Below are 13,427 nucleotides of genomic sequence, written 5' to 3'. Positions count from 1 at the left end.
CCTTTTTGGAATTTACTTGGCCAATGTAATACTGAACCTCTTACCCTGTCTGGATGCTAAAGATAATTTGATTTCTAGTTTAAAATGAAAGGCAAGGTGTGGTGTGTTGGTTTTCAATATATTTCCCTTGCCCCATTCCTTTTTCCAATTGTTTTCTGTTTTGTGATGTGTTTTCAATTTTTCCTGTACATAGCTTACAAAATTACAATGCTCATCAAATTACAATGCTAATTTGTATAGCTTTAAACACTGCAGCCAAGGCCAACTATCTTAATTTTCTGGAGAAAAAGATGCACAGATATTTAGGCACAACTCAGCCTGATTTTTTGCCTTCAATTAAAGTGTTTCATTTTGACAAGTATTTATTTCTTATGGGAAATAACCAGATAAAGTCTATTCTCTCCACAGAATGACAGTATCACCTCCTCTCCTCTGGATGCCACTTACATAGACCCATGCTGTCCAGGACAGTGGCTACATATGGCTATAGATGCTTGAAAATGTGGCTCATTTGAACTGAGATGTTCTGTAAGTAAGTACAAAGTACACACCAGACCTTGAAGACTTAATAGGAAAAAAAAGTTTGTAAAATATCTCATTAATGTTTACAATAGTGATTACATATTAAAATGATAATATGACAGATGTATTGGTATAAATAAAACATATTAAAATTAGTTCCACCCATCTCTATTTTTTAATGTGGCTACTAGAAAATATTAAATGTAAAATGACATATGAAGCTTGTAGTCATGGCTCACATTATATATCTATTGTATAGCATGGACACAGATATTTACCTGAAGTTTTGTAGGTGTGTGGAAAACTGTTGCACTAATATAATTTAATTTAGTCTCAGTTAGGAAACGGACCTGAAACCGGAGGCCCTAATTAGCATTTACATGAGGAACACCTGGAAGAATGGAAAGGCTGACATGGCTACTTTGAGAAAACCAGAGCCAGGGACTACATTTTGGGAGATCAAGGTGGAACCTGGAGTAAGGTGCTTTCTTACTAGGTTTGTACTTAAATCGTCACCATAAAGTGAAGCTTCTGTCTAATCTTTTTTGCTAAGAAGAGCAAAGAGTTTTCTGTTGTATTGAAAGGTTTTTATTAATAGTTCCTAATTCCCACTGATGTCTAACACTGAGAATTTTTATTATAGAAATGATATTAAAACGAACATTTTAAACTGTGATTGTCACAGGTTAAGTTTACCCACTGAGCTTCCTTTACTTCATTTAGTAGCTTTGCTTGAACTCATTTTTTTTCAGTTAAAGAGCTTTAAGAGCTTCTTTATGTTTGTAATAAATCTTGAGACAACGGGCAGAATGTTACGGACTGAAAGTTTCTGTCCCTCTAAATTCCTAGGTTGAAGCTGAAGCCTAGGGTAATGGTCTTTGGAAGTGAGGCCTCTGAAGGTAATCAGGTTTAGATGAAGTCACGAGGGTGAGGTCGTCATGATGGGATTTGTGCCCTTATCAGAAGAAACCAGGCCAGGTGCCGTGCCTCACGCCTGTAATCCCAGCTCTTTGGGAGGCAGAGGCGGGTGGATTACTTGAGGTCAGGAGTTTAAGACCAGCCTGGCCAACATGGTGAAACCCCATCTCTACTAAAAATACAAAACTTAGCTGGGTGTGGTGGCCTGTGCCTGAAGTCTCAGCTACCGGAAAGGCTGAGGCAGGAGAATTGCTTGAACCCAGGAGGCAGACGTTGCAGTGAGCCAAGATAGTGCCACTGCACTTTAGCCTGGGCAACAAAGCAAGACTCCATCAAAGAAGAGGAAGAAGAAAGAAGGAAGAAGAAGAAAGAAAGAAAGAAAGAAAGGGAAGAAAGAAAGAAAGAAAGAAAGAAAGAGAAAGAAAGAAAGAAAGAAAGAAAGAAAGAAAGAAAGAGAAAGAAAGAAAGAAAGAGAAAGAAAGAAAGAAAGAAAGAGAAAGAAAGAAAGAAAGAAAAGAAAGAAAGAAAAGAAAGAAAGAAAAGAAAGAAAGAAAGAAAGAAAGAAAGAAAGAAAGAAAGAAAGAAAGAAAGAAAGAAAGAAAAGAAAGAAACAAACCAGAGCAGTAGCTCGCTCTCTCTCTTTCTCCCTACCCACCCACCCCAACCACCATGTGAGGATATAAGGAGAAGTCAGCAGTCCACAAGCCAGAAAAAGGGCCCTTACCAGCACCCAGACATTTTGTTACCGTAGGTAGCTAGTCAGGCATGAGCAGGGCAGGAGAGGGCCCCTGCCTCATCAGGAATATCAGGCAACTATCATATGATGATCAGGCGGTTGTTGAACAGGCTTTGTAAAATAATAATTGGTTGCAGCCAGTGCCAGGGAAAGGCAGTCTCCCAAGAAATGAAAACACCTGAAGGTGGTGAGCAGCATCTTCGCGATAAGATCTCAGGAATTGGGAAAGTGGGCTCAAGCATGCACATTAAGAGGCAAAATGGCGGAGTTTAACTGGCATACGACCTTCCAGGCACATTGCACCGGTAAAGGAAGAACGCCTCAAGTGAACAGGCATACAACGCCAGTGAACACGTATACAACGCCAGTGAACACACTGTGCATGCTCCCCTCTGAAGCACTGGCAGGTCACTGCGCATGCAGACAGCCCATCCCAAGGGAAGAATCATGAGTGAAGGGACCCTGGCTAGACCCCAGAAGTATGCCAATGTATAAAACCCTAAGTTAAAGGTGAAACGAGGCACTTGCCTTTCAAGTTGCCCGCTTGGCCCTCTTCCAAGTGTACTTTGCTTCCTTTCATTCCTGCTTTAAAGCTTTCTAATAAACTTTCACACCTGCTCTAAAACTTGCCCTGATTTGTGGCGGGCTCCCAAGTGCCTAGGCCATGCCTTACGACTGCTGCCCTTACCGTTTGTCATATGATGACACTTGACTACATACGGCTTTAGAAATAAAATAACCCTCATAACTACCAAAAAAAAAAGAAAGAAAGAAACTTGCCCTGGTTTCTCCTTTTGCCCCTCAGTTGAATTCTTTCTTCTGAGGAGGCAAGAATTGAAGTTTCTGGAGACCCACACGGATTCACCACCAGTAACAATTTGGGACCCTGATCTTGGACTTTCAGCCTCCAGAACTGTGAGAAATAAGTGCCTGTTTAAGCCACTCAGTCTATGGTATTTTGTGATGGCAGCCCAAGCTGACTAAGACAGATGCCAACAGCTTCATTCAGAAAACTAAGCACATGCGGATTTTGCTCCGTCATACACATCAGTTATTTAAGATCTCAACTTTCCTGTTTAGAGGTGTCAGTAAACGTATGGCCATAGTGTACATGTCTTACGTGGACTCTCACAGGCGCCCACTCCTGTGTTAGCTTCATTTATACCCTGAGCATGGCATACGAATTTACGTTCGCTATCTCAAAGTGTGTGAATCTACATATATAAAGTTCAGAACAGGCAGAACCAAAATATAGCACTTGGAATAAGTACTTAGATGATAAAGGCATTTTAAAAAGCAAGGAAATGATTATTAGAAGTCAGATTCTAGTTTCAGGGAAAAGAAAGGGGATTGTGGCTGAGACAGATGCAAGGGTGACTTCTGGGTGCTAGCAGTGTGCTGTTCCTTGACCCGAATGGTCTTTATGTGGGTATTCAGCTAATAAGCCATTAAATGCTACATTTGTTAATTCACTGTTCCGTATTTGTTCCATATTTAATAATAGTATACGTTTTGAGAAGAGTCATTTTGACTAGATTTTATCCCACAGCAATACAAGGATGGTTAACTATTTTTAAAATAAATTAATTTGCTACCTTGACTGACTAAAGAGTATATGATTTTTCTTAAAATAGATACAGATGAAATAAACGATAACATTAACATCCAGTGATTAAGTAGAATGATGGCAGTAATATTAGGGAGTGAAACTCCCTAAACTGATGAGAATTATTAAAACTCTATAGAAAATTTCTTAATAAAATATTAAAAATATTTCCTTTAACTTCAGTAATGAGACAAAAATATATACTATTACTGCTTTTATTTAGCATTGCCCTGAAGTGCCGGTGATATGGCTTGGCTGTGTCCCCACCCAAATCTCATCTTGAATTGTAGCTCCCATAATTCCCATGTGTTGTGGGAGGGACTTGGTGGGAGATAGTTGAATCATGGGGGCGGTTTCTTGTGGTAGTGAATAAGGCCCGTGAGATCTGATGTTTTTATAAGGGGTTTCCCCTTTCACTTGGCTCTCTTTCCCTCTTGCCTGCCACCATGTAAGATGTCCCTTGCTCTTTTGGCATGATTATGAGACCTCCCCAGCCACGTGGAACTGTGAGTCCATTAAATCTCTTTTTCTTCATAAATTACCGAGTCTCTGGTATGTTATTATCAGCAGCATGAAAACAGACTAATACAGCTGGTCAGCACAGTAATACAAGGGAAAAAAGACAGAAAGGTTAGAAAGGAAGAAAAACTAATTATTCACTGACAATGTGATTAGTTACATGAAAAAACTAAGAGTATCTACAAACTGTTAGAAATAATAAGAAAATTCAATAAGATTGCTTGATCCAACATCAAAAATTAAAAAAATCAGTAGCATTTCTGTGCACCACCCATGTGTTTATACTTCAGCAACAAGCAGTTAACCTACCTATATGTTCAGTGCAATACCAATTAACATCCCACAGGAATCTTTGATGGATCTTTGAGGTGCAGATGCTAAAACTCAGCCAGAAGAACAAAGAGGAAAGAATATCTGTCATAAATTTAAAGAATAATAATAACAGGGATAGCGGTTCTATCTTCTACTTGTCCTACCACATATAGATTTAATGTAAACATAGTGATCAAAAACAGTGTGGTATTGGTGAAGGGCCAAAAAAAATTAGACCAATGGAATAGAGAGTTTACAGATGGACCCACATATAAATGGTATACATGTTTGCAGCTATAACACTGCAAAACTTTGAAGGAAAGAATATACTATTTGATTTAAAATGCTGGGACAATTTGTCATCTACATGGAAAAAGATAAAAGTAGATCTCATGAGCAGAAAATAATTCCAGGATTAAGAGATCTAACTGGAAAAGAGTTAAACTATGAAACTTTTTTAAATGTAGGAGAACATTCCTATAATCCCAGGAAAAGAAAAAAAAATTTTGACAAGGTATAAAAGACAAAATGCCAAAAAGAAAATCAGTTTGAGATTATAGTGAAAACAGTGTTATACATGAAAGCACTAACTCAAAGATAAACCAAAGATTGGAATAAAATATTTGCTATACACTTTAATGACAAAAATTTCGTATCCAAATATATAAATAACTTCTAACTAATTAGCAACAAAAAGGCGAAGTTCACAATAGATAAACAGGCAGAAAGTTGTACTATGCAGTTCACACTGAGGGAAATATAAATGGCCAAGTAAAATACGAAAAACTTTACAAACTCACTAGTCAAAACAAGATCTCATTTCACACCATTAACATCTAAGCACACCAAGCTTTGCTGAACATACAGGGAAACAAGCTTTGCTGAAGATAGAGGGAAACAGGCACTCTGGTACATTGCTGGCACAACCCTTTTGCAGATGAATTTGTCAATTCCTAATATATTTAAATTTGTTTTCTCTATGAACTTAGGAATTCAAATTCTAGTTGTCACAATGGTGCATATATCAAAATATGCCTTGCAACTTTATAAAATGAAAATATAAAGACAAGCTTACTATGTTTAGGAATATGGAAAAATAAACCATACTTTATATAGCTGGATACTAGATACTACAAATACATTGTATCTATATGTACCAACATGGATAAAATTCAAAAACATAATATGGAGTGATAAAAAATAAGCTCCAATAGATATGTATAATGTGAAACTATTTATTACATCTGAAACACCACAAAACAGTAATATTTATTTTTTACAGAGAACACACACACACACACAATGCAAAACTGTGCAGGTAAATTACATACATAAACTTTTTGGGATAAAAGAGGGAGTAAATCATGTGTGTATGACTTTCTGTATTCAGATTTTTTTTCTTAAAGGTAGAAATCTGAGAACAAACAAGTCAAAGTATATTAATGATTGCTTAATCTCAGGGATAGATAAATTGGTGTCTGTTCCATTACTTTTTGTTTTCTAATTTAACTGAAAGTGCTTAAATTTGAAAAGGAAGTCTGGTGAGAAAGCATTCTCCCCAAATGCAGGTGTTTTTCAACTTTTGATACTTGCTTCTCATATTGCTGCCCTTTCTGGAATGCTAAGGCAAGAAGAAGGATAAACCATGATGTCTTAATGTGTGAACATCACCTTATCCAGAAATCAAAGACGGGGCTTTCTATACCTCCACTCCCAGGTCTGTTGCCTGAGACAACAACAAGGTGACTCCCTGTCTCAAGTGGGTGAGCTGGGTCCTGACAGTTATAAAACCTGGGGATGCGCTGGGCAGCCAGCCTGGAACTGGATGCCTGTGCAAAGCAGCAGAGGTATTTCATTCTGGGCACATCAGTACAAATTGTGTGGGTGGACAGTTCCACCCCGTCTAAACAAACTTAGCATGTAGAGTCAACACCACTGCTATTTCCCTGTTTTGAGAAACGCTAAAGTAAAACTGAAGAAATTTAGAGTGAAACACATCCTTAACTAGAGTAGAACAAAAATAATAAAATATAATGGCTCCAAAGTTACATTTAACTCTCACTTATACATTGTTTGGCCCATGCTATGTTTTTGTGAAGTTTTGGCTTATTGCTAATATTTAGAATTCGGGAAGTTTCTAATAAACACTGGATTCCCAACTTCCCTCTTGAAGTGATTCTGGCACAATTGGGCTTCTAGCATGCTAACTAGGCTCTGAAGATTGTCTCTTACCCCATTGCCTTGCTCCTTACTTCACCTGCTGGCCCCATTGGGGTTTCAACTCTCTCATTTTACAGATGAGAAAACTGAGGCTCAGAGTGGTCAACAGCCTTGCCCAACAGCAGAGATTCTCTGTGAAGGGAGCCATGTTGGTGGGCATTGCCCGATTATCGGTGGATGCTGTGATTCCTCTTTCTACAAGATGAAGGCACATTTCATTATTTTACTGGCATATTCTCTCTAACCCAGCAGGTACACTGGAAATGATAATCCTGAAAACTTTTTAATGAAAGACTTACTTCAAGTGATGAGAAAAACAATACAAATAGATTAATTTCAGCAAGAAGTCACCAAGATGTGGCCGAACTCAAAGCAGTAAAGTTTACATGTAAAAATAATAAAGGAATATAACAACAGAATTGAAAAATGGTATAATTAGAGTTTGCATGGTCCCCAAGCATTACTTTTTCAGACTGATCCTTACACAAGTACAATTCTTCCACCCCTTCCTGATCTCATTCCTCTTCTTCTAAATTCAGAAACACGTGCAAACCCTGCTCTGGATCTCTTCTCCAGGCTTCCCCACAACATACATTTCCTTTAGGATTTTGCTTTTTTGGATTTATTTGTCCTGGTTCAAGCTGGTAGATAATCCCCACTGACTTGCATGAGTTTTATCTGTCGTGCCCAGCAGCATTTAAATACCTGGACTGGGAATTCCTAATCTATGCAAAGTGCATTTTTGTTAGAACCAGCTACATAAAGAGATGACATGGATCACAAATGTCCTTTAGAATGTGAAATAGTGAATAACCTAAATGTAAAATGATAGGGAAATGGTTCAATTAACTTTGGCATATTGTGAAGAACTATGCAACAAAGCAAAAAGAAAAACAGGAAGATCTTAAATACTGACATGGACTGTTCTACAGGTTGCAAAGGAATACAGCACGGTATCATTTATGTTAAAAAGCCAACAAAACATACATAGTTTGTGGGTTCATATATGTGTGTGTAAATGCATGGAAAGTGTTTGGAAAACAACATGAAAGTGGTGAAAGTCGATACCTCTTGGAAGACAGGGAAATGGGGAGGGGCATGGGGGTGTCGGAGAGGGCTTTAGTTTCACCTGTACTGTCTGCAATGTCTTCATTTAATTTAAATAGGAAAAACTTGGATTATAGGTGACTATAGGTTCTAAAATTCTTTGCATGTAACATATATAAATATTTCTGTGACCGTTAATTTCCAATCATAATCTCAATAACATTTGTAAAAACATCTGCTCATCCTTGGAAATGAAATTTCCTATGCCACGTTATCACCCAAATCAACTTTTTAAAGTGTAAAAATAACACAAAGCATATGAAAAGTTAAAGTTTACTTTCACAAGGTAAAATCAAGTGCACACATGGATGGTGCACAGAAATGCTACTGATTTTTTAAATTTTTGATGTTGGATCAAGCAATCTTATTGAATTTTCTTATTATTTCTAACAGTTTGTAGATACTCTTAGTTTTTTTATGTAACTAATCACATTGTCAGTGAATAATTAGTTTTTCTTCCTTTCTAATCAAGTAAAGTTTACTTTCACAAGGTAAAATCAACGATCTGCTGTAGGAGGCACAATCGTTTCGAGGACAATCAATTTCTCTTTAATGGCAAAGAATAAGGAATATGGGCCGGATTTAAATAAATCCGGTTTCACTCAAATTCCAAGTCAAAAATCAAAGTAACAGATTGCTTAATTGATTCTAACCTGAGTTCGATTTCTAAGGTGCTCTTAATTTTTCACTGATAGCGTTTGCTTTTCCCAACAATAGCAAAGGAAAACTGGAGGGCAAGTTTTGCAAGGAAGAAATTGAGCCCCAGAGAGGTCAGGATTTAGTGCGAGGTCCCGGCTAGGAAGAGGCGGCTGGAACTCCCTGCAGGTGTCTCCTGCCAGCCCTCTGTGCGCTCGGCCAAGCTGCTTGATTTGATTCACCAGCGTGACACCGTGCATCTCCACATCCGGTGTTCTCACGTATCATCCCTGGCGATTACCTATGCGTCTATTTTTTAATTTACTGACCTCTGGAGGCCTGTCCCCGCCGTCTCTGACTCCTAGGCACTGGACAAACCCCCTCCTCGCCTCTTCCCCCAGCTCCACGCATTCCACCTGTTCCGGGGCATCCCCGCTCGCTTGCTCCCTTCCGCACGCTGCCTGTCCCGGGACCTGCGTGAAGCCCGCAGCCCCGCCACTAGTCGGGCAGCTGCTACACTACCGCGCCGCTGCGGGTGGGGCCAGCGTGTCCCCCGGACGCGGGGAGGGGGGATGGAAGTGCCGGGTCGGGGTCGCGCAGCCCCCACTCACCTTGCTGGCCGTGGGCGCCGCCGCCAGGAGCACCAGCAGGAGCTGCAGCAGGAGCACCTGCGATCTGGGCGCCGTCCGGGGGCTCATGGTGGGCGCGCGCTCAGAGCCCGGGCGAGTCCGGGGACTCGCAGGCTCTCAGGCCACCGCGTCTCCTGCGCAGCGCGGCTCGGGGAGCCCGGCTGGAAAGCTCGCCTCGCCACTCGGCCGGGGCGGGTTTTGTAGGGCTCGGTCGCACGGTTCGTCCCTCCCCACCCAGGCTTTTTGGTTGTGGCTCCAAGGGAGGGAAGACGTGGCTCAGGTCCCGCCCTCGTACCCCCCTCCCTCCCAACTTACCAGGCAGTGTCCCTTCCACCCGGGCATCGTGCCCAGGAGGCGAGAAAGGGCTGGGCGCCTGCGGGGCAGGTGGGCGCGGATCCAGGGTAAGGGGTTAAGGAGGTGATGCTCCCAAGGTCCGGGGGCCCAGGCGGGGAAGTGGGGTGCGGGTCCTAGGTGGGGAGTTTGGGGGTGTGCGGTGGGGCGGTGGCTGCGCAGGGTGGAGGGAGTGGCCAGCGGCCCTGCCCAGATTAAGCGGGAGGCGCGCCGGGCGTCTGCACTCAGGAGGCCCTGCTTGCTCCCCGCGCCCGCGGCGGTCCGCGTTCCCCGCCTCCAGTCCGCCTCCAACTTGCAGCCGCCGGGCTTGGCTGCGAGAGTGCCGCGAAGAGGCAGCGGGGCGCGGGTGGATTGGGGCTGGAGGTGCGCGTCCCGTGGGCGGGCAAGGCGGCAGCTCCCGGCGCTGCGGGCGTCCCCACAGGTAAGGCTCCCATAGTTGGGGCAACCGCTGTCCCGGGGCCCCTGCACCTGCCTGGGAGGGGCAGTGGAGGGAGTGTGGCATTCAAGGGGTGGTGGCGGGCCCGGCTGGGGAGTTGTGGCCGGGGGGTCACCAGAGGAGAGAGCTCGTCTGGCTCCTGGGCTTGTCTGCCTGGGCTTTAAACTGGGTGCTTGTGTTTTGATTAATTTGGAGGCTCGAGTTACCGGCCTGGCAGTCGGGGCACTCCAAAATGCCAAGAGAAAGAGGCAGCTGAGGAGAAAGAGAAAGCCCATCTTATTCTCCGCTGAGTTGAACTGCTTTTCAGGCCAAATCTTATCTGCGGAAATGCAGGGCAAAACAAGACCCAGCTCTGGTCAGGGTGCGCTCTTCCTGGGGGTGGCCTGGGATGCAAATGTGCCAGGGCACCGTCCTCCAGCAGGCTCTCGCCGTTTCCTGTGCTAGGGACCACACTGGCTCTGGTAAAGCAATTAGACTCCTTCTCTGAAGAATGCTGTGAAATACATAAAATACAATTAAATCAGAATCAGTTTTATTGGAATGCAATTATGGAAGCCCTCAAGTTGTGATATAGTAACTAACATAGGTGCATCATCATTATTGCATTAAATAGCTAGATTTAACAGCAGGCCAATTAAGCAACTGTAATATCAAAGTAGTGATGACCGCAAATGGTATTTTGAGATAATAGCCCAAACTGAAATGTGACATGAAAATACCAGTGGGTGCAAACTATCAAGAACTGCCAATACTACTGTGGTCTGTTGCCTATGATCATAAGGGAGGACATGTTGAACTTCTGTGACATGTTACTAAAAATAAAGATGCAACTTATTTTCCTATGTAAGTTTCCTATACAGATCACCTGAATTCCATCCTCAGGTTAAGAATCTTTGCTTTGGAACAGTGTTGCTGATATTTGCTGCAGTTGGTTTCAGACAGCAAGTATGATCTATGCAGTTGGTCACTGATTGTAGGGAACCACTTTCTTGCAGTTAAACTTGGGGTCTATTGGTGTCTTAGACCTTTGTAGCCATGCAAGTAGGCAAAACCTTAATAGTGAATGAAGACACTCCTCCCGTTCCTTTTATTTTGACTATAGCGTGAATCTTACTGTCTTCTTTCTGTCTTTTATGCCAGTGATTCTCAACTATGGTTGAGCATTAGAATCTTTGGGAGGATCAAAAAATGTTGATACCCAGACCATTCCAAGCCAATTTTAGCAGACTCTCTAGCTGTTTTAAAATTTCCTGTACATTGCCATGCACAATCAAGTTTGAGAGTTCCTGTTTTCACACACGTGTTGAATTAGGATGTATTCTTAATAGAATAATAAAAAGCACATATATTAAACTCTTCCTTACAACTTGGGAACACTGCGGAATGTATGACCATATCGCAGATGTTGCAGTGTGGCATGCAGTAGCTTCTTTCCATTGGTAGGGAAGGTTATTCTGGAAACTTCTGCCACTCTTGTGGAATGAAACAGCAGGTGTTCTGTTGATGAACTGACAATGTCCAAGAGTTCTGAGAGTCACATGATTATCTTTCACAAACTGACAATTTTTAAAAAGTACAAACAAAAATGTCTCAATGCTAATGTTAAATGCTTCTTCTCTTTGCCAAATTCCAGAAGATTCCTCAATTTGAATTTTAATTGCCTTTTCCTGAAACCAGGTCATTTTGCTGGAGGACTAGACTTGGTTTTATCAACTTTGGAACAGGAGGTAGCAGTCAACTGCAAGTCATTTCTGATGCAGATACAGAGCCGGAAAGAAACTTGTGATGTAAATACAGCAAGAAAGAGGCAATGCTGGAGAGCTTGACCTCTGGAGTAGACTCTGGAGTTCTGAGTCTTTTCCATACTTACTAGTGTGATCTAACCTCTCTGGGCTGGAGTCTTCCCTTCTATAAAATAGACATACTCACCGTACCTACCTCAAGGAGTTGTTGGAGTCTCATAAGCTAGCAAAAACCCTTTGTGCAGGATCTTCACACAATAGTCACATAGTGAAATTTGATTTTTTTTTTTTTTTGTACAAAGGAAAATAGGTGGCCCTGATGAGAATGGTGGCATGTGGTAGAGATGCTCTTCTGAGCTCAGTACTAAAACAGCTGGAGGCAAGCATAGCCCATGAACTCCCTTGAGGTTAATACACTTCCAAGGCCTCTAGAACCTTGCCTTGGCATCCCTGGGAGCTTGTTGGAAATGTAGAGTCTCAGGTCTCACTCTGGATCCACTGAATCAGATCCCACATTCACCAAGATCTGCTGGCAATTCATATGCACCTGGTACTTGAAATACTGAGAAGCTGCTTCTCTAAAAGCCATATTAGCCACTCATTCCCCACCTGCTACCTTTAGAACAATGTTTGACTGGCTCACCAAGTGGTGTTAATTAACTAGAAGTCTTGATTGTTAAACAGTTGTCTCTGGGTCAGGAGAGTTGATTTTTCAGTTGGTTCTTTAAATGTAAAACAATAAGAGGAAAGGAGGATGGTTCTTTTTGTACATTCAAAGGACATAGAGGTCTCTATTTTTTACTTTGATGCCATGTAGGGGTTTTAAACAAAATGAGTGGTTATTGTCTTTGACAAGTCCTGTGTAATTTGTAATCACAGTATCATGTCCGTTTTCTGTGCAATGTTTAAATAGTTGTGTCTGCTTCACTTCATTTCAATGTAAGCCCCATTAGGACAGGGGCCATTTTTGTATTCTTTACTGATGTTGATGAATGAGTGAGGCTGTTACTGTTTGCTGAATGAATTAATGAATGCACAAATGAAGTTGAATGGCTTGTCAAATTCACCCAGCATTCACACTTAGCCTGTTTTCTTCCTAAGTTCATGATCTACCTCTAGCCTTCATTGTAGAGGGACATGCCTCTGCTTTTGATGAGATACAAGATACATCTCTTATGCTGCCCACAGCTGCTTCGTTAATCTTGTTTTACTTCATCTCCCCTCTTAGCCATCCTTTTTCTTTCAAGAACTTTCTCTTTTCAACACCTCTGAAACAATTAGGCTCTTCGGTGCTTTTAGAATCTGAGTGATTACCAACTCATGTCAGTTCTTGCCATTGCATCTCTGAACTCCTTCTCTACTTCTCTAAGTTCATGGCTCCTGCCTTGCACTATCATCTGTGGATTATGGTAGCCATCTAGCTAGTTTTCTGTCCTGCAGTCTTTCTACTCTGGAACTCATCTGTGTAATTATCAGAGTTACCAATTAAAATTGCACATTATGCTAGCAAGGACAGGTGACTTTAGGGACAGTTACAAACAATTCCCCCAATCCAGAGGCTTATCATTATGGAAGTTTTCTCATCATTTATACTACATATTCATCGCAGGACGTGGGGAAGTGGGAGTGGGGTGGGGGTGCTCTGCTTATTGCAGCCACTCAGGGACCTCCTGGAAATTCCCTCTCAACATCA

General features: G+C 41.8%; 2 protein-coding genes across 2 annotated transcripts in view; one reads left to right on the top strand and one right to left on the bottom strand.

Annotated features, from left to right (window-relative positions):
* COL4A3 (collagen type IV alpha 3 chain) overlaps window positions 1-9,436 on the bottom strand; it is a 148,866-nt gene extending 139,430 nt beyond the window's left edge. Inside the window, exon 1 of the mRNA XM_025404399.1 lies at window positions 9,188-9,436. Coding sequence (XP_025260184.1) covers window positions 9,188-9,274 — 87 coding nt within the window. The 5' untranslated portion in view covers window positions 9,275-9,436. The remainder of the gene's footprint in view (window positions 1-9,187) is intronic.
* A 5-nt stretch (window positions 9,437-9,441) lies between these two features.
* Window positions 9,442-13,427, top strand: part of COL4A4 (collagen type IV alpha 4 chain) — a 162,149-nt gene continuing 158,163 nt past the window's right edge. Inside the window, exon 1 of the mRNA XM_025404398.1 lies at window positions 9,442-9,977. The gene's annotated coding sequence lies outside the window, so the exon portion shown is untranslated. The remainder of the gene's footprint in view (window positions 9,978-13,427) is intronic.

Source organism: Theropithecus gelada, chromosome 12 (genome assembly GCF_003255815.1).
Source record: "Theropithecus gelada isolate Dixy chromosome 12, Tgel_1.0, whole genome shotgun sequence".
Classification (NCBI taxonomy): Eukaryota; Metazoa; Chordata; class Mammalia; order Primates; family Cercopithecidae; genus Theropithecus; species Theropithecus gelada.
This window is presented reverse-complemented; position numbering and strand designations above follow the sequence as displayed.